The sequence below is a fragment of the Sinocyclocheilus rhinocerous genome, unplaced genomic scaffold, assembly GCF_001515625.1.
Source record: "Sinocyclocheilus rhinocerous isolate Xijiao unplaced genomic scaffold, SAMN03320098_v1.1 scaffold474, whole genome shotgun sequence".
Classification (NCBI taxonomy): domain Eukaryota; kingdom Metazoa; phylum Chordata; class Actinopteri; order Cypriniformes; family Cyprinidae; genus Sinocyclocheilus; species Sinocyclocheilus rhinocerous.
Window position 1 is genome coordinate 58,330 of NW_015644625.1, and position 21,645 is coordinate 79,974.

General features: G+C 37.3%; 1 protein-coding gene across 1 annotated transcript in view; it reads left to right on the forward strand.

The window, feature by feature from the left end:
• Positions 1–279: 279 nt before the first annotated feature.
• LOC107758511 (BTB/POZ domain-containing protein KCTD8-like) overlaps positions 280–21,645 on the forward strand; it is a 30,512-nt gene continuing 9,146 nt past the window's right edge. Inside the window, exon 1 of the mRNA XM_016576259.1 lies at positions 280–1,395. Coding sequence (XP_016431745.1) covers positions 561–1,395 — 835 coding nt within the window. The 5' untranslated portion in view covers positions 280–560. The remainder of the gene's footprint in view (positions 1,396–21,645) is intronic.

Genomic DNA, 21,645 nt, shown 5'->3' on the forward strand with positions numbered 1-21,645 from the left:
TTGATGGTAATTATTTTTTGGCTGCATGCTTTTGTGTAAATTAATGCGCCGCTGTCTCTTTAAAAGGCAGGACTGTGCGGCTACACCTCCACTCCCTCTCTCATTCTGTAGATGATGTCACTGTGGCTTCCCTTTGACCTTGGACAAATGATGTGGGTCTCTGTTTGGCGTTCCTCCTCTTTCCCACCCCTCTCTATCTCTCTCTCTCTCTCTCTCTCTCTCTCCCCCCCCCCAGTGTCTCCATCTCGTACTCCACTGCTCTCTTCATCAACAGAGGGACAGCAGCTGAGGAAACTTGATAGCACTCCATTCCCTTCTCTTCTCCTCTTCCCTTTTTCTTAATCTCCCTCTCTTCTTCTCTCTATCCCTCTCTCATTCTCCAGCAGCGATGTAGTTCTCTCTCAAACTTTACCAGCTGTTTGGCAATGAAGTCTTGACTGAGATCCATCACGCCTGGACATCTATGGATTCGTTCCCTGCTTCTTTTTGAGATCTTTCCAGAGTCGCCTCTTTCTTCATTCTGTCTTCTGTTTACATTGTCGTGTCGGTGGGTTTGGACCATGGCCATGAAGGAAACCATACTCCCTATCAGCGAGGTGTCGAGTCCGCACCCGGAGGTCGTGGAACTCAACGTCGGTGGCCAGGTGTACGTCACCAAGCGCTCCACCCTGGTCAGCGTACCTGACACCACCCTCCACACCATGTTCACGCGGTGCAGCCTGCATGAGTTGCCCCGTGACAGCCGAGGGCGCTTCTTCATCGACCGCGACGGGTTCTTGTTCCGATACGTGCTGGACTTCCTACGGGACCGGCAGCTCGTGCTACCGGAACACTTCCCGGAGCGGGAACGTCTTCAGCGTGAGGCCGAGCACTTCCAGTTGGGGGAACTGCTTAGACTTTTGGGCCCACGTGTAGCCAAGCAAGGCTCGCTCAATGACGAAGGCTGCCAGAGCGACATTGAGGAAAGTTCGCAGAGTAGCGAGTTGGTGACTCGAACTGGAAACTGCGCCACCAACTACGCGACTTCCTCTTCTGCCCTGGACAAGAGATCTGGGTTTATTACGATAGGTTATCGGGGATCCTACACAATGGTGAGGGATAACCAAGCTGATGCTAAGTTTCGCCGTGTGGCACGGATCATGGTCTGTGGGCGTATCGCCCTGGCGAAGGAAGTGTTCGGAGACACTCTAAATGAAAGTCGAGATCCGGACCGTCCACCAGAGAAGTACACCTCCCGCTTCTACCTGAAGTTCACCTACCTGGAGCAAGCATTCGACAGGTTGAGTGAGGCTGGGTTCCAGATGGTGGCCTGCAACTCAACTGGAACGGCTGCATTCGTTAACCAGTACAGAGACGACAAGATCTGGAGCAGCTACACTGAGTACATCTTCTTTAGTAAGTGACAGAGCAGCTCTCGCAAACCTGCCTGTGCTGCACTTTAATTTCCTTTTCATGTAGCCGAGTGTTCCCAACCTTGTTCCCAAGGGACATGACATAGGTTTCACAACCCAACCTAAAACCTTTTCCCTACCAAAAAAGAAAGCATGCACTTTATTTTGTGTGTGCATGCATGCATTTTAGTTTGTGGCTTGTGTAGAACAGGTGTGACTTGTGTACTTTTCACTTGTCTGCTCACTGCGTGCAGTTTAAATCGAAGCATGCATACTTTTACGTACCCAAAGTCTGTGGATAGTCACATTATTTTTAATCTTTAATGAAGAAACGCAGACATTGCAAGACATTCAAGAAGGAGTAATCAGCTTTAAATCATTGCACACTTGATCATTTTATCAATTTACAAGATTTTATAAGGAAAGAACATGGACATTTCTTTTTGACTGAACCTGCTCTTTTGGGGGGGGGGTTCCATTTGCCAAAAGTTATTTTTGCATGCAGCTAGAAAAAGGCTCATATTTTAGTTTAGACTACTTTATAACAGCTAATAGGTTTCTCTAAAATCAAGTGCACTTGATGCCCCTTGGATAACTCTGATCTTTCTTTCTTTCATTCGCAGTCTTCTCTTTCGCTATTCATCTGCAATCCCATTTCGCACCTTTAGCGTGTCTCCCAATCACACTCTTTTTTTTCTTTTTTGAACACCTAACTACCCACACATGCTCTTTCTCCTGCTAGCTCTTCTTCAATATGTTGCGACTTTGATGCTGTAATTCATTGCAGTACATGTAAATGTGTGTCATAACTGGGACAGCTAGTGCCTCTGGCCTAACGTACTGAATAGAGAAGATAGTAAGGCACACTAGGCAATCCCACGTACCACTTGTGTCCAATCATAAAAAAGTCGAACAGATCAAAGCCTCCTCAGCCAATGTAAATCAGAGTTGGATTAAACGATTGCTGCTTAGTTAATTCTTATTGGTTGCCTCGGGTTAGTCATTCTTAAATTGTACAGACTAGTGCTAATCCACTGCAGGCTGATGCTTTCACACTGCAGTGACTGAGAGTTCACATTTTTACGAGGTGTCAACCAAAATGCAGTGCAGTGTGAGGTCTCTGACTGAGCTGATGTGATTGTGGTGGGCCGAACCGCAAGCTGGTTTGATTGATTTGTGATTGATTGGTAGCTGGTTAATGGTGTTTTTTAACCTGCCTTTCATTGAATTTGTATGCTCTTGAAACTGCTTGAAACATTTAAGCGCGTTTTAGCGGGTTTTGTGCATGTGCACATTTAAGCTGAGATAAGGCATAGCTGCATGGACGGGTAGAGAAGTGGGAAAACATGCTGATAAGGAAAAGAAGGACGGTCTAGGAGGAAGAAAAGTCTCACTTTGGTAGACTTAAGCGAGGTAATGGAACTTCAAGAGCTAATCCTACTGCTGCATGTCGCAGATAATGAGGCTGTGTGTGTGTGTGTGTGTGTGAGAGAGAGAGAGAGAGTGTGAGTGAATGACTGTCTGTCTATATTTGTCTTTCACTGTGTTCCCTATTAGGTTTTAAAAGATACTTGATGAAGATAAGATATCCGCTCTGTGAAGCTGCCAAATACTTTATTGACGTAGTTGTTTAAAGATGATGTGTGCAGTTATTTAGATGGTAAATTCTTTATTCTATTCCAACTCCAGACATATTCCGAATATTTAAGTGGGGTTTTTATGTTACAGGTCTTCTAAGTTTGGGTTTTATTTTATTTTTTTTTTTACATTCGTTTCCCTCAAATTTGGAACATGGTTATATAATTTTGCAGAGACAAATACTATTTTTTAGACTAGGATGCACATGCACACCAGAGGTGATGAGATGAGATCCTCCAAAACTATAGGTGGCAGTGTGGAGAAAATCTGTTGAATCAGCAAGGAACAGAAATGAGAGGTACTTTCCGAACTTTACTTTTACCATGTATAATATTAAGTGTTTATTGGGTGTTGGTGAAATGATCAACAAAAATACCAAACAACTACTATCCAGATTGGCTGTGTATCTCTAGTGCATTTTGCGGCATTCAGACTTTTGGATTGACTTATGTTTAAAATTTTGTATTTAAATCAAACTACAATTAAATACACATTTAGAAAAATGCATTTAAAAAATGGTTTTATGTATTTATCAAACTTCAGTGTATTATTTAAATGTACTCTTTTGTATATAATTTGTGCATCTATATTTTATATACTTTGCTATATATGCTTTTATACTATATATTTTACATGTATGCATTTATATACTAAATTTTATTTGTAAAGAAGTATATATTTATATTTAATATATATACTTTTATACTCTCTTCTTTCTCTCTCTCTCTCTCTCTCTCTCTCTATATATATATATATACACACACACACACACACAGTGGTGGCCAAAATTATTAGAACGCTACTATTTTCACCAGCTAAAAAATGGTTTTAAGTCTGTTATTTCTATCTTTTGCTTTAGTCAGTGTCAGTAGGAAATATCAGTTTACATTTCCAAACATTCATTTTGCCATTAATTGTAATAAACCAATGAGATTTTTGTTTGCACAAGGAGTCTGACAACAGCCAGTGCTCCACACAGAGATCTGATCTCACCATCATCCAGTCTGTCTGAAATTACATGAAGAAACGGAACAAACTGAGACAGACTAAATCCGGAAGAACTGTGGCAACGTCTCCAAGACACTTGTAGAAACCTACCTGCAAAGCTACAGTACTACAGTTGTTTTAGGCACTTGTGTAAAATGCTGTAAAGTGAGGATGCTTTCAAAAATAATGTCATAAATATATTTGATTTATCTATTAACTAAATTAAATCTAAATTAAAAAACTACTTGGTGTGACCATCCTTTGCGTTTAAAGCAGCTTTTGCCCTCGGTGCACTTGCTCATAGTTTTGCAGGTAGGTCTCTTGAAGCATCTTGGAGATGTTGCCAGTTCTTCTGGATTTAGTCTGTCTCAGTTTGTTCTGTTTCTTCATTTCATTCCAGACAGACTGGATGATGAGGAGTTCAGATCTCTGTGTGGAGCGGTTGTAACAGGCTATTTTATGATGTAGCATCTATTTTTAAATGCACCTATTAACGTCAAACCTTACCTGCACCCACGCATTTTAAATTTTTCTTACAATTTAGGATTCACTTGAGGTTTGACTTTGTTTTTGAAGTATTTCCCTCATTTTATTTTTAGTTTAAATTTGTGTATTATAGAGATGGATAAGGTGTCCCCCTCTCTCTGTCTGTCTCTCCGTCACACCCCTGTCACTTTATGTTGTACCAATTTGCGTATGTGATTGCAGAGGCAGAAGTGACGGAGAGCCTGAAGAAAGGAGGCGAGAAGTAATAAGTGAGAGAGAATGAGGGACTCAATGTGTGTGTTTGGGCTGAGGGGGTGGAACGGTCACCAGCAGTCCCAACTGTAGTGGGGCTGTCGTTCAAGCTTAGCGTGATGTGTGTCTGCCCCGCAGGAGCATCAACACCGGCTCCTTATCTCTGTCAGGATGCTAATCACAGCTCTGGAGGCTCAAAGGAAGAATGCGGACATGCATCAACGTGCCAGAGGGGCTTACAGTACAGTAGTTACTACTTAACAACAGCAGACCCCCCACCAGTATACAAGAGTCTAACATTTGTCATCCTGGGAACACTCAGTAATTAGTGGTGTTTACTAAGATAAGCATCAATAGTACTATTGCTCATACTTAGTTGGAGATTAAACAACCTATTAACACTTTAGTATTAAACTGTGGTGTGTAACAGACATTAATGAATCGTGTTTTTTTTTTATTGGAGGAGAGGAGAGGAGTACTGTTACTTTAATAAGTGACTTGAGATTTTTACCTTACAGACAGGTGGTAATACTTAAAATAAAGTTTATATTGATGTATTAAATTTTAACCTGCTTATGTTACATCATATTTAATTTTTACGAGTTTTTACAGCGTTGCTCATTATAACCAATCACACATGATTCTGTTGAGTTTAGGAATGCAGTAGCCAATCAGAGGCGTTCAGATTAGTCATTGCTGAAACCCCAGAGTTTTGTTCAGACTGAAACTCGCGAATTCCATCATCATAAGCAACAAAGTGCAGATGTACGTACGATGTAAGTTAGAGATTTATTTATCATACCGTGTATGCACAGCTTCATTGATTATAAGAGGAATTATAAGTGCTTATTAAACACTAGCTAGACTGAATGCTCATTTAGAGTGTTCTTTCACTGCATGATTCAGTATAATAAAATGCATTTAGAATGCTCCCAAAATTCAAGATATGGGGGCAGAAAATGTATATATTTATATAATTTAATTTAGTTGATCAATATCACACGAAGAGTGCCATTTTTCTTCGCAAAAATCACAAATGTGATATTGATTTTATAAAAGAAGTTAATATTAAGAGACTTATGTTTTAGACACCATATTGCCTATTTTTTGCTCTATTTCGCCAACAAAAATGGTTCCAAACAAAGCCACAGCACTGTTTTGCGTCTCTGAAAAACATGACAGTGTTTCGTTCCTGAATGCATCAACCGTTTAAATGATTCTGTTCAATCGCAATGACTCACTTATTAACAGTGACTTGCTGCCACCTACTGGCGGTATTAATTTCACATTTTAAAGTACCCTTTTATATATTTTTTAAATCATTTCAAATATCAGTATTCAATGTTTTAAAACATTATTTATGCATTTGTAACTGCAGGTTAAAGCATTCATGCCTTGCATTAAACTGTGTATATGCATCTAAATGCCACTTCAGATGCAGCTTCTGTGTTTCCTTTGCATTGCATGAATTTTGTTGATAATGATTTTATTTGTTGGTAACAGCCCCAAATGACTTATTATTGTAATTTACTATATTGATCACTTTATTGAGAAAAAATGGCTTTACAAAGGTGAAAACGGCCATAAAGGGTAAAAATAATTTTAAACTTGTTGGAAAAGATTAATTTCTGTTACTGCTGTGAACTGACCACCACACAGAATCAGCTATCTATGACAGCCTGCAGCGCAACACACTCAGGAAAATATCGTCTGATTATCGATCGTTATTGATAAAATCCCAGAAAATATAGATATCATTTTTTTGTTAACATCGCACACCCCTAGGCTAGATATTTAATTCTTATTTGCTTAGTGATTGTTCACTGATCATCGTAAAATAATCTTTTATCTTAGAATTAGGTTCTCAATGATAATGAGGAACTATATCTAGACTTACATTGAATGAGGGATCCAACTCACATATAGACTGGTACCTATATTTACTTTATGAAATGATTTATATATTATTAAAATTGTTTCGTTTTATTGTTACTCTGTTTTGGTAGATCATCCTTCATTACATTATTTTTCTTCTATTTTCTGTAACTAACAACACAAAATTTATATGCGGTATCTTTCAAAAGTTTGGAATAATTACATTGTTTTCATGTTTTTTTAAAGAAGTCTCTTATGTTCACCAAGGCTGCATTTATTTATCTAAAAACTACAGTAAGAAACAGTAATATTGTAAAATGTTATTAAAATGTCATTACTAATTTCATTATTAATCATTATTAATAACTGACTTCCAATAATAATGAATAATAATTTAGCAACAAATCAGCATATTAGAATTATTTTTGCAGGATCATGTGACTGGAGTAATGATGCTATAAATTCATTTTATTCTTATATTCATAATTCAGTCATATATTTTAAAATATATTTAAATATACAAGTTTAATACAATTTTAAATTGGAATAATATTTAAAAAAAAAAAAACTGTATTTTTAATCAAATTAATGCAGCCTTGATGAGCATAAAAGACAAAAAAAAAAATCTTATTTATTTGGAATGTTTGTCTGGTAGTGTATTTTGGGGTAAATTGGATTGTGACAAGTGGCTGTTACATACCAAGAATTGCACTTGTGAGTTTGCTAAAGCAATGCCTAAATAGCTGTTTGGCTGTTAGTTAACCATATACTATAAACCAGGGGTGCCCAACCCTGCTCCTGGCGATCGACTGTCCTGCAAAGTTCAGCACCAACCCTAATCAAACACACCTGAAGCAACTAATTAGGGTCTTCAGGATCACTTAAAAATTAAAGACAGGTGTCTTTGATTAGGGTTGGAGCTAAACTTTGCAGGACAGTCGATCGCCAGGAGCAGGGTTGAGCACCCCTGCTATAAACACACCAGCAGGACATAAAAGTTATTACAGAGGAAAAGCAAGTTGCTGCATTTTAAAGGGGTCATATGATGCGATTTCAAGTTTTCCTTTCTCTTTGGAGTGTTACAAGCTGATTGTGCATAGATAAGATCCCTGAGAGAGAGCGCGAGAGAGAGAGAGGGGGGGTCACATCACAGTGGAGTCAGCTGTCTTAACCGTGGCTTGTGTACTGCAAACACATACCAGCTTCCTCACTGTGTCTGTCACGCGACTCTGTTCCCCAGAGTAAAGACATTGCTCTGTCTTTACATTTATTTTGAAAGATGAAGCTCGCGATTATGGTAAGGGGCGTTACATTTCCGACGCGTGCTTGCGGTGTTCGGCCAATCACAGTGCACTGGGTCAGCTGGCCAATCAGAGCGGACTGCGCTTGTCAAAGGAGGGGGCTTTGTAGAAAACGAAGCGTTTGAGAGAGGCGGGGCATATAGGACCTACAATAATGTACAGTATTTGAAAAATAATGTGTTTTTTGAACATTAAAGCATGTCAACATATTCTGTTACACCAAATACACAAAATAATGATCTTTAAAAAAGCATCATATGACCCCTTTAATGAAAGATTATGTAGGCAAATATTTTTTCTTTGGAATAACATACACAGATGAATCATTCAAAATAAGACTAGGAATAAAGTGAACAATGTCGAGTTTGATTTCAAGTTGACTTTTAAGTGAAAGACATTCACTGTGTCTGTGGACAATTGTGTGTGATCTATGTTTTAATATAGACCAGTGTTCAGATTAGCTGTGGGCAGAATTTGATCATGCATGTTTGCGCTTGTCAGTATGTTTGTGTGTGGGTGTGTTGTGAATGTGCGTGTTTCTCCACACATCCTCATGCGGCGCTGCTGTTGAGATGCGAGCGTGCGGTTGGTTCTTACTCTGTCTAAGGACAAATCAAAACTCTGATTGTGAAGCCACGATGGCCTTAACTCACTCAGAGGACACGAGTAAATCTCTGTCATCTGTCCAACGTCGATGTCTTGGTGTCCTCCAAAACTCTGGATAAAGGAGCTGGAGCCAGTCAGTCATCTCATGAACCGCTGCTTTCAAGCAAAGTAAACAAGTTTGAAAGAAAATAGCTTTGTCTGTTTTCATCTTTCTCTTTGATATTTCATTATGTCCTAACTCCCCAGGCCGACAAAGCAAACTGAAATGTAAAATTTTCATCTGATTCATGTAATTTGGTGCCTCAGCACATTAAATTGTGGAAAATACTGTAATTTTGAGAGTGTTGTGGATGCTCAGTTACATCTCGGCGTTAACTGACCCCCCTTTTTTAAAATCAGAACAGTATAACTGTTAGATCAATGCCTGTCTGTGTTAGTGAGGGAAGCAAGGAGATGGGAGAATGAGCAGGTCAAGGTTGAGTATATGCATCTGACCAGCATGAATATTTATACAAATTGATTCACATATTCAGCAAATATTAACAAGAGTTTAAACAGCTGTTACAGAGATTTTGAGAGACATGTAGAGTGAAACCAGAGATGGGATGGATTAACCAGGGATGTGCCGTTACAGGCTGATGCTCAACAACACCACAACACATTGATAGTCTTGACAGACCACAGACATTTGACACTTACAGTGATAATTAAACCAAAAATGAAAAAATGTCATGGTATTCCAAAACACAATTATACTCTTGGTAGCTCGAGTGACATTATTGCAGTGACTTTCTACATACCATGTGGTGTCCAAACTACATTAGACCCCACTGACTTTCATTGTATGGGCAAAAAACTTAGCAATCAGACATTTGAGGTTGAGTAAATTACATTTTCATTTTGGGTGAAATATTCCATTAAAGGGCACCTATTATGCCCATTTTTACAAGATGTAAAATAAGTCTCAGGTGTCCCCAGAATTTGTCTGTGAAGTCTCAGCTCAAAATACCCCACAGATCATTTATTATATCATTTTGAAAATGCCTATTTTGAGTAGAAGCAGAAACGGGCTGTTTTCGCGCATGTCTCTTTAAATGCAAATGAGCTGCTGCTCCCTGCTCCCTATTCCAGAATAGAGCTATGCCTTTACAGCTCGTAAGTTACCTCAGATACAAAAAACATCTGTTTTGATATTGATTATCATGTATATCGCACTGAAATCATGCATTTTAATGCCATTTCAGTTTATACGTCTAATATATGGTTTTCTGAGCGCACACATCGGAAGCACGTAAAGCAGCTGTCACACGGCATGTGAGTATTAAACTATTTCAGATCTCTTTAATGTCTTATTGCGCTTAAACTGTCAAATACACACAAGTTTATGTTGAAAACATAAATAAAACATGAATTAAAAACATGCGTAAGTTTCAAAAGCGCAGTCGGATATGTTTGGGAAAGATATTGCATGTTTATATATTAGATCTGTGCATTAAGTGACATCAGCGTAATATACAGAGCCTATACTGCTGTCTACACTGTTGATATGACTCAAACAATAAAATAAAAACAGAAAATCACTCACTGCTCTGAACTGAATAACTTATATAGCTGTAATAAGACATTTCTTTACTTGAATGCTTTTTAATGCTCAAGCATGAAGATCAACATGGCAGATTGTGTACGGTTCGCTCAGGGCGGGGTCTCTGCTAATACGGCAGTGTCCATCATCAGTCGTGGGTGGGGCCTGTGCAAAGTTGCATCACATTGTACAGATTCAGCAAACAACTTGTTCTGAGACACTTATGATTTATGGGGATTTAAAAAAAGGAGTGGGTGGATTTTTATCATTATAGGGTGGCTGTGTACACACACTGCCAACACACATTTATGTTCAAACAACATGTAAAAGTGTATTTTGCTGTTGGCACTGACAGCCTTGTGGGCAGTGCGCCGACAAACAGCGCTGTTGCACTATGGGTGTCCCAAGTTCGAATCCAAACTCAAGGACCTTTCCTGATCCCACCCCTATCTCTCTGCCACTTCACTTCCTGTCAGTTCTGATCTGTCCTATCACAATAAAAATGCCAAAAATAAACCTTTAATAAAGTGAATTTTGCATAGGTACCTTTTAAGATTATCTGTTCACCCATTGGGAAAGGAAAATCTTACAATTGTTTCTCCCAAAAATAATGAGACTAAACTGAGAGCAAATGGTGGCTTTTACTTGAGACACATATGTTATTGCTCGGGAGTTTTAGAGGACATCTCAACAATTTCTCTAAATGTGCAAAGACAGCGAAGGTAAGAGATCTCAAGAGAAGCCAGAAATATGTATGGTCCATTTGACCAAATGATCTGAGCTATCCTATCCACATTTAATGTGTGGTGTACTCTTACTGTATCAATTGTCCCTTATGTGTCTTTTTATTTTTCCAAAGGAATTTTAGGAGAAACAGCTAAAAAGATTTTTCCTTTTCATAACTATCAATTCCAACCCAATTTCAATACATTAATAACATGAAAGTTTTGTGAAGATTCACGCATCTTTGTGCACAAAATTAATTTCACACATTTAAACTTATGCCTTTAGATCTAAAGGTTGTTAACTTTGCAAGATTTAATTTTGGACATGAAAGTTTTGTGAAGACATTCACGCATCTTTGTGCACAAAATTAATTTCACACATTTAAACTTATGCCTTTAGATCTAAAGGTTGTTAACTTTGCAAGATTTAATTTTGCACCTTTTTTATATGTTTGCGACAAATTTTTATGTCATATTGGTTGATTTGGATAAATGCGTCTGCCAAATGAATAATTTTAAATGTAAAGATGTACCCATTTTACTTGTCAAACAGAATTATCTAACAAAATAATCATTTATAATCCCAAAACCTGATTATTTCATGTTTAACAACCATTTAAAAATATAAGTCACAATGTCCGTCTTGATTTATAAGCATATAATATAATGTAATTAGAAGCTGAGAAAGCCCACCAGAGCTCCATGACGGCCGCTTATTTGTCTTTGTCACAGCACAGGGTTGTTTTGGTGTGTAAACACTGATGATGTTCTGTCATTAATGTTTGGATGGTTTGAATGGTTTTGTCACATCATGTAAACAAATTACTGCTGGGGATGAGAGATTACAGTCACTAAATTACTTGAGCATGAATTGATACTGTGAAAAGACAACAAAGAAAAGAGAAGAATAGCTGCATATTCATTAACAGGATGAGAGTAGTCACATCTATTGTTGTTCTTTGTTTTATTGGTTGCTTTATGGATTTATTTGTTTATTTGTTTTATTTATTTATTTATCTACAATGGAAGCTATTTTGGCCTCAGATTAAAAAAAGATAAGTGTGACTATATGTCACCATTATATAATTTATATATCACAGTTTTTGTGGTTAATACTTTCTCGTAATAGAGATTTTGTATTTCACAATGTGACTTTATATTTCACAACTTGTAAATTTAGTTTTCTTGTAATTGCCCCTTTCTCATAATTGTGATTTTATTTCTTTTAGTTGCAATTTAATATATCACAATGGGACTTTTATTTAAAATTAAATTCTTATTTTAAATTTGATCTCAAAATTACATTTTAGCTTTTTTACTCTGAGGTGAAAACAGGTTTCCATAGAAAATAGACTTCCAGTAAAGTTTTTACAGTTCAAATCTCAGAGCCTACTAGAGCAGATACTGTCACTTTTATCTAGCAGTTTGAGAAAACCCACTCAAGCTTCATCCATCCTCTGGTGAACTTATAAAAGCTGTCTCCATTTCTAACCCTCAGGGTGAATAAGAATATTCAGAATGAAAGAAATGTAAAAAGAAAGCACTCTGACAAAAGAGCAGATGATAAGGTAAGCCCCGCTGCCCTGCAGGTGAGGAACTGTGTTCTTCTCTCTATGGAGAAGCCATAAATGGCCTAAAAAGAATATTGTGCTATAAAATTCAGCGTTCTCTTAATATAATGTAGGTTTTTTTAACAGTGTGCATTTGTAGTAATTCTTCTGCTGTACTTTAGAACTGGGTTACGATGATATTTCTGCAATATAATACCATTAAGTGCATGATCCTGAGCACTGCGTCTTTGGAAAAGCCACTGTCGCTGTGTAAGTAAGAAGTAAAAAGGTTTCCTGACTGCTTTTAAGCACATGGCTGTTCTGAATGTTTTCTATGGTGTTGCTATGTAGTTTCTAAGGTGTTCTAGGTGGTTTCTTATTTCTCAAATCTGTTTGATTACTCGGGTCTCTAAATATGGAATTTTTCTGCTATTTTTATAATCTACTATGTGAAATCCATTTGTCTTATCAGTTTGAGAAGTAATAGCATACCTCTCTGTACAATTCTAGGTATTATTTTTTATAGCACAGACTATGGGATGTAACATATTGAACTTTAATGCTTAGCTGGGTTTCTGCAGGTCTTAAAAATGTCGTAAAAAGTCTTAATTTGCACAAATTAAATCCTTTAAAAAGTCTTAATTTTGAGTAGAATGTCTTAAATTCATGAAGTCATGGCATTAAATGTTGCATGCACTGCACATTTTTTTTTTTTTTCAGTAGTTTTGTTTTGTTGTTAAATCAAGATACATTTATTTGAGATGCAAAATAAAATCTTGTTCCTGAGAAATTGAACAAAATTAACCGATTTTCTGAGCCCATCGGCAGATATTTGTTCTTGTTTTAATCATGAACTCACTTTATTTTGATCATTTTATCTTGTCATTTTGCTTCTCAAGTAAATGCAGCTTGATTTAATCATCTTTAGACATTTGTACTAAAATACGGATGAAGAACATTTTTGCAGGTACCATAAAAGTTATGGTTATTTCCATATTCTAGTGGTTGGGAACAGAGGTATTCAAGCCTTAAGCTATTCTTTTGTAAAATTAATTAAAAAGTATTGGAGATCTGTTGAAACTTGTATTTTTAAACTTTGAAGTGTTGCTTATTACAACTCATTGTGTGCTCCCTAGACATTTATAATAAGAAACGATATTGACATATTGTGTTCCCTTCAATGTATTCCTTACATTTACTACTTGGTCTTAGAAAATGATTAAAAAGGTGCTACATTTACCATCAAAAAACCTGCATGGACCTTGCTTATGATTAGGGCTTTTGAATAATTCAAGCACCACAAATTAGAGTGTAGCTCCTGCTTTATTTTCATTGATATACAGTATGTGACTTCACATGTTATTTCTATACTAATGCGACACATTGCTATATGTTTCTAAATATAAAGTTAATGAACTATATTACTAGGAGAAAACAAAAATACATACACAGTGCAAAGTAGCTCGGATGCAGCATTTAATTTAAATGTAATCAAAGCCTCAAACCTAATCTTGAACTTTTCTTTTGCTCCCTTGCAAGCAGTGATATTTAATTCTAGCAATGCAAATCTTGATATTTATGTCCTGTTTATATTATTTCTGCACAACAAAATTATGCCAGTTTTTCTTGCACTTCCCCCATCATTTCTACATATAGTCCATCCCCAAACTCACGCCACACATTACCTTTAAAATTGGTAACTAAAAATATTTTACACTGTGCATCATGCCTAACAATTGCACTTCAATGCACGACCTTTTGTTGTTTATTTACTAATTATTTCACATTTAACAGCCATTTAAAAACAGTCACAATGACCATCTTGATTTATAGCCATATAATATATTGTAATTAGAAACTTGATTATAAAAGCTCCATTATAGCTGCAACTCTTTGCAAACTGTAATATGTAATTCTAGCAATGCAAATCAACAAAAGTAATGCCTGTTTTCCAGACAGTTTTTTTATGCACTAACATTGCTCAGACAAAATATTTTAGCACTATGCATTAGGGCTGCACAATATATCATTTCAGTATTGATATCGCGATGTGCGCACCCGCGATAGTCACATCGCAGGATGTGCGATGTTTAGTATAGGCTACTGATCTTTATATTTATACTGATTGTTTACTTTGCTCACACACAGACACGGTGTCTGTCTACACCGGACACGGCAACTGTACAGACATACCCATTTTAAATACATTTAGTAGCAGAGCTACTGCACGTGATTTTCAGTGCTGGAAATCCATTTATCCTTTGTTGAAACTCCCGCGTCGTCGCTGAGAACGCAGGTCATGGTTGCTAAGCATCGGCAGACGCCACGAAAGCGCAAGCTCCCGAGCTTTGGAAAGAAGGAGAAAGCGGCGCGACTGGCGTTTTCCATGCGTTTTTAGCCGCAATGGGTTCTATTGTATTTTGTCGCGCCACGCCTCTCGCGTCCGGTGTAGACACAGTGAGCCACGCAGATGCACGTGAACACTGATTTCTGTTCACTTCTGCGTCTATTTGTGCCTGAAATACTGTTAGACTTACCTGAAAAATATAAAGCACTGCTCATTTCATTTGTATCTTTGTTCTGTTATTTATCTATGCTTGTAATTTGTTAATTTCCTATGCTGATTTACTCGCCTACAACATCACCCCAATCATTGATTTTTTTTTTCCAAAGAGCTATTGAAGTCATCTGATTTTTTTTCATATCACAATATATATCGCAGAAGAAAAGAAATATCGCAATGTGAGTTTTTTCCAATATCGTGCAGCCCTACTATGCATCATGCCCACTGTAATGCATGGCCTTTTATGCTATCGCATACTCAGGACAGAGTATGATAGACCAGGTTTGTGTCATGGCCTGATCTCATTCACCATATCCTCCACTTTCCTGTCTACCTCTACTATCCTTTCAATTATAAGCAAAAGCCCATAAATGACAATGAGAAAAAGGTTTCATAATAAAGGAAAGGCAAGCGAGATTCTCCCGCTGGTTCTAATTAACAGAACAGAGATGAGAGGCACCGCCTCTCTTTCAGCCCACTGGCTAAATTGTAAAAAGCTTCTGGGAAGCAATAAATTTGCTCAATTGAAGTCATTTGGGAAAGAAAAGGAACCTTACACAGAGCAAAGGACAGTCTTCACCTGCCGTTTAACTCTAATCTGTTTCATATGTCCACTCCATGAAATGTTCACAATCACTTCAGTGGTCAAAACGTAGAAACTTTCTCAAAACGATAATGGAATGTCATTCCAGTGGAAAGTTACTGCTGCAAAATCTCACAAAGGAACATTTTCTCTCAGGGTAGAAGATATGGCAGGACCATCGCTCATTTATCAGACTACCGCAGGCCTCTATCTCGTCTCTAAGTAAAGAAGAACCAGGCTGTTGAAACATATGTAATGCTTTCAGTATCCTATCTGAGCTGCTAGATAGGGCCGCACTATCTTCCCCCTGGAAATACTGAATTGTTGTATGTTCTTGCCAAGGTGAAGAATGAGATGGAGAGAATCTGTTGCTCCTGTTGTGTATTTCTGACTCAACCAGACCTTGACTTTTTTGGGTTGGTTTGGGGATTTTTGCCAAAAGGAGGGGAGCTTTGTAAGGTAAAATATTTATCTATAAATAAGTATCTGCACTAGGCCTATGTATTTAAAAATTATTGTTATTTTGCATTTCACTGCTGCTATACTTTAAACTTGCCTTAGTATGAATATTATTGGCATTTATCACAAATTGCTTGTGATGTTTCTCATTAGCAAGTGGATAAAATGCTAAATGAAAAGTACATGTAAAATGTGAAGCTGCAAATAATTGATGGAGAGAATGTCCTCTAATAAGCAAATTGACAAAAAATATGGACAGTTCAATTCTGTGATTTGGCTGTAGCAAATTGATAAAAGCCTAACCTAAATACTACAACATTTGAAAATACAGGTTCTGTATTGGCATCTTTGTGATATGGCCAATATATGGCCAATGCTCACTTAGTATGTACACTTGTAAGACTATTCTACTACCTGTTTGAAATCTGATTAGTTTTCAAATGTGCACGCTATCCTGTCATATCACGAGAGAGAGCAAAAGCGTGCAAAAGAGCAAAAAACAATAAATAATAAACACCAAACTGCTCTGCACATCTCCCCAAACACAAACTCATCTATGTTTTCCTCTTGTTTTCATCTTTCTCACCATTCTGTGCGAATCAGTATAAAATATCTGTGAGCTCTTTCCTCCTTGTTACTTGTTGACATGTCAAGAATAAACTCTCCTGTCTCTGTGTGCACGAGTTTCTGTATGAGAATGAATTCTGGGTTTGTAGCTTCAGTCAGGGTGGTGTTGTGTTGTGTGGCATGTGCTCAGACAAGGCTCAAAGACAAGACACTGTGAGTCTGAGAGTGATGTGCTTCAGTCTTGTAGAGGGCATTTGGCTTTAGAGTCAACTTCTCAGCCTGAAACTTCAACTCAGATTTGCATGAAAGAAATCTCTGCTGTTGCTCAACACTCCCTAATCCCTATCCTCAAACTAACCTGGTTATGGTCTGCGTGCTCTATTCAAGACCATTTGAAACTGTGTTCGCTGGCATTTTTAAAATATGAAATGTTTCAGGAAACATACACTGGGGTCCAAAAGTCTGAAAATGCATTGAAAATCTGGAATTTAAAATCTAGTTTAGACCTGGAAATAATATAATTGATATTATTGGAGAAGTCAAAATGATTGGACTCCCTGTAGTATGTGTTTTAAATAATGTAGCAAATGTATATACTGTAAATTATTAATTTTCTGTTAATTTAATGTAAATTTGACATTATATCTTTGATTTTGAATTGATTTGATAACAATTGCTGTTTGGTCAAAATGATAGATCCTCTGATCCCTGAAAAATCATTTTGTAAACCATTGCAGTGCAAATTCATGATAATTTTCAGTTAGGAACAATTTTTTTTATTATTTTAGCTGTTGACCAAAACATATTCAAGTTACAGTTATATAATGAATATGGGCTTAAAGTGCACATTCTGAGCTTTAATTTGAGGGTATTCTCGTCACAGTTGGAGGAAAGGTTAAGGAATTACAGCTCTTTAATATGTACCTCCCCCCTTTTTCAAGGGACCATAAGTAATTGGACAATTGACCCAAAAGCCATTTCATGGACAGATGTGGGTTCAAAAGCGTTCGTTATTTCTACATCAATAGAAAAAGGTCAAAGGTCTGGAGTTGATTCTAAGTGTATCATTTGCATTTGGAAGCTGTTACTGTGAACCCACATCATGAGGTCAAAGTTGCACTCTATGCAGGTGAAAAAGACAATTGTTATGCTTCAAAATCAAAACAAATTCATCAGAGAGATAGCAGGAACATTCGGAGTGGCCAAATCAACAGTTTGGTACATTCTGAGAAAAAAAGAACGCACTGGTGAGCTCAGCAACATAAAAAGGCCTGGATGTCCACGGAGGACGATGGTGGATGATCGGAGAATCCTCTCCATGTTAAAGAAAACCCCTTTCACAACATCCAGCCAAGAGAAGAACACTCTTCAGGAGATATGTGTGTCACTGTCAAAGTCTACAATCAAGAGAGCAAATAAAGAGGGTTCACCACAAGATGCAAACAAGGCCTGATTAGACTTTGCCAAAAAAAAAAAACATCTAAAAAAGCCAGACTACTTCTGAAAAAGTATTCTTTGGACGGCTGAAATTAAGATCAACTTGTACCAGAATGACAGGAAGAAAAAAGTATGGAGAAGGCTTGGAACAGCTCATGATCCGAAGCCTACAACATCATCTGTGAAACATGGTGGAGCAATGTGATGGCATGAGCATGCATGGCTTCCAGTAGCACTGGGTTACTGGTGTTTAGTGATGATGTGACAGAAGACAGAAGCAGCCGGATGAATTCTGAAGTGTACAGGGATATACTGTCTGCCCAGATAAAGCCAAATGCAGCAAAGTTGATTGGATGGTACTTCATAGTACATATAGACAAATGACCCAAAACATACAGCAAAAACAACCTAGGACTTTTTGAAGGTAAAAAAGTGGATTATTCTGCAATGGCCAAGTCAATCTCCTGATTTCAACCTGATTGAGCATGCATTTCACTTGCTGAAAACAAAACTAAAGACAGAAAGACCCACAAACAAACAACAACTGAAGTCAGCTGCAGTAAAGGCCTGGCAAAGCATCACAAAGGAGGAAACCCAGTCTCTGGTGATGTCCATGAGTTCTAGACTTAAGGCAGTTATTGTCTGCAATGGATTCTCAACAAAATATTAAAAAGGAAAATTTTATTTATGATTATATTTATTTGTCCAATTACATTTGAGCCCCTGAAATGGGGGGACTGTGTATAAAGATGGTTGTAATTCCCAAGCATTTTATGTTATATTTTTGTTCAATCCCTTGAATTGAAGCTTAAAATCTGCACTTCAATTTCAAATATATATGGACCTAACTACACACGCATACACATACATATATGCATATACACACACACACACATTAGGGCTGTCAGTTTAACGTGTTAACTTAATTAGTTATGAAAAAATAACGCGATTAAAATATTTTAACGCAGCTAACGCACTGGCCCCGCCCCAGACCTGTACGTCATCTGACATTTCATACAGCATTTGAGCCCCTGAAAATGGAGGGACTGTGTATAAAAATGGTTGTAATTCCTAAGCTTTTTGTTATATTTTTGTTCAACCCCTTGAATTAAAGCTTAAAGGGGTCATTATGCTTTTTTTAAAGATCATTATTTTGTGTATTTGGTGTAACAGAATATGTTGACATGCTTATGACCCCTTTAAAATCTGCACTTTAATTTCATCTTGATTGTTTCATTTTAATTCTATTCTGGTGGCATACAGAGCCAAAATTATAAAAATTGTGTCAGTGTCTAAATATATATGGACCTAACTATATATTGAATAAAATATAGTTTTTTTATTTTATTTTAAAATATACCTCTAGTGTCAAACTCTAACAGACAGGCAATCAGATGTGCAGATATTGTCCTGACTTTACATGCAAGGCATGTAAGTGGCCATGGAGCGTCTGCCTTTTTTCGATACATGGCCTTATTGTGCACAGTTATTACAGACGTCCCCAACAGCAATTTCAAAGTCCTTCTGTTTCATATCTTTACTTTCATTAATTGTTGATTGTAAATTTGCTCTACAGACTCTGTAATGTTGTCCAGATGGCCGCCAATTAGATTTGAGTCCTTGTAAATCCCCTCTTCATTTCTGTGCGAAGCCATGGGGGTGGATCAAATAATGGTGGAGTTGTGTTTCCTGTTGTGTTCCCTGTTTTTCATCTTTCTTGTTTTCAATCTTCCTTGAAACTGGCATTAAATAAGGTTGGCCGCAAGCCTTACAATAAGAAAAATGCTTAGGTTATATATTGATGGTTTATTTATATGTGGTTATTGTGGGAACTAAGCCTAATATTTCATTAATAATTTATATTTGCATGCATCGTTTTATGCATTTGGCAGGTGTCTTTATCAACGTTCATTTCTGTTTAGAGAGATGAAAAACTTTCACTTTTGAATGTGTTTCAAACATTCTCTAAAAAAATGTACAAAATTTAGTTCAGTAACTGTAAATGTCTTTCTTTATTCAAATAGCGCACAATTTATTGTGGAGACTTTTGTGGGGAAATCAGCAGTATGCTGATATATATAGTGTGATTGGATGTGTAGCCTTTGACATCATCAAAAGGATATGGGGAGCATTTTTTCCTTCCTTAAGGTGGATGACCCTATTTATTTTTGCATCTTCTCTATGTTCTACAATCTTATGGTTAGTTGCTTTTTATTATTTGCATTTAGCATTGTTTTTCCCTGGTGTTTGATCAGAACCCGTCTGTGTGTGAGTGAACTGAAATTTCTGGCAATGAAGCCATTGCAATGTCCTGTTATAAAACGAGTGAAAACAAGACACCATAGTTGTATTATTTACAGTTTGTTCCATCATGCTTAGCGAGGCGGATGAAACTGAAAAGCGTAAATCATGGGCATCTGTGTCAACCAAAATATCTCGTCAGAAATAAACGCTTCTCTCCTTTGAGGTTTGCAAGAGGAAATGAGAGTTAGAGTAGAGAGAGGATGGAGAGATTTCTATGACAGTGGTTGTGGCGGAAACGTGAGCACACACAATATGTTTACAATGTTTTCATGCTAATTATTTCTAGGACACGGTTCGGCCCCCAGAGAAACCGATGCATGTGAGAACATCTGCTGTTTCTCTGTACAGGTTATGAAGTTAATTGTAATAAAGTTTAAGGGCCTGTTCACAAGAACTAGAACTATAAAGATAACTATAACGCTAATTACAGTAGCACCCACACCAACAAACGTTAACATTCTGTTTATTATGGATGGATTCTGATTGGCTGTCAGTGTTTTTATCATTCATCAGCTGGAAAAAATTATTCTGAAAGTCATTCAACCATAGTTTCTCTTTGACATAATATTCAGAGTAGTCTTAAAAGTTAGTCATCAATTTTTTTCTGCGAGATTAGTTTTTATGTCACTTACATAAAAAACATAGATTGGTCTGATTTGAATCCGAAAAGTGAGACTAATTATCACTTGGTTAACTGCTAGTTAGTTAAACTAGTTCTTAAGACACAGTTGTAAGTGGGTAGTAGCGGCAGTGCAAATGTGGCACAAATGATGCAGGATGAGTGTAACTTTTAAAAGGTAGTTTAAATCCCATACATTATGCATTTCATATAGTAATAGTAATATGTATTTGTCTTGCCATTATAGTGGAAGAGAGTGGACATTTTATTGCATGGAATCTTAATTACCATATATTTTTGTTACAGTCCCTTTGGCATTATCAGCTTCGCAATGACATCTAGATAAAGCACAGTCTGTTTCCTGCTTCCAGTGGAACACAATCTGATTGGCTCGTTTTATCACAGTCATCGCGATTATATCATAACCTACGCCAATCTATTACATTATCTCCACCTAAACATATTTCTATCAGTGCGAGTCAGTCCTGAAGGTCACTTCCTGTAGTTCTCATGCCCTGCTGTTTAGCGTCCCGGCTGGCAGCTAGACTCCTGTAATCCTGTGTTTCTCCCTGTGGGATTAAGGCCTTATTGAAATCCCTATCCGATTTTTGCTTCTTTTCAATCCTTTTCTATTCCTTCTGCAGAAATGCTCTGTGCATCTCAATGATATAGCAGCATTGTGTTCAACTTGTCTGTTCCCCCCCCCCCCCCCCCCTTCTT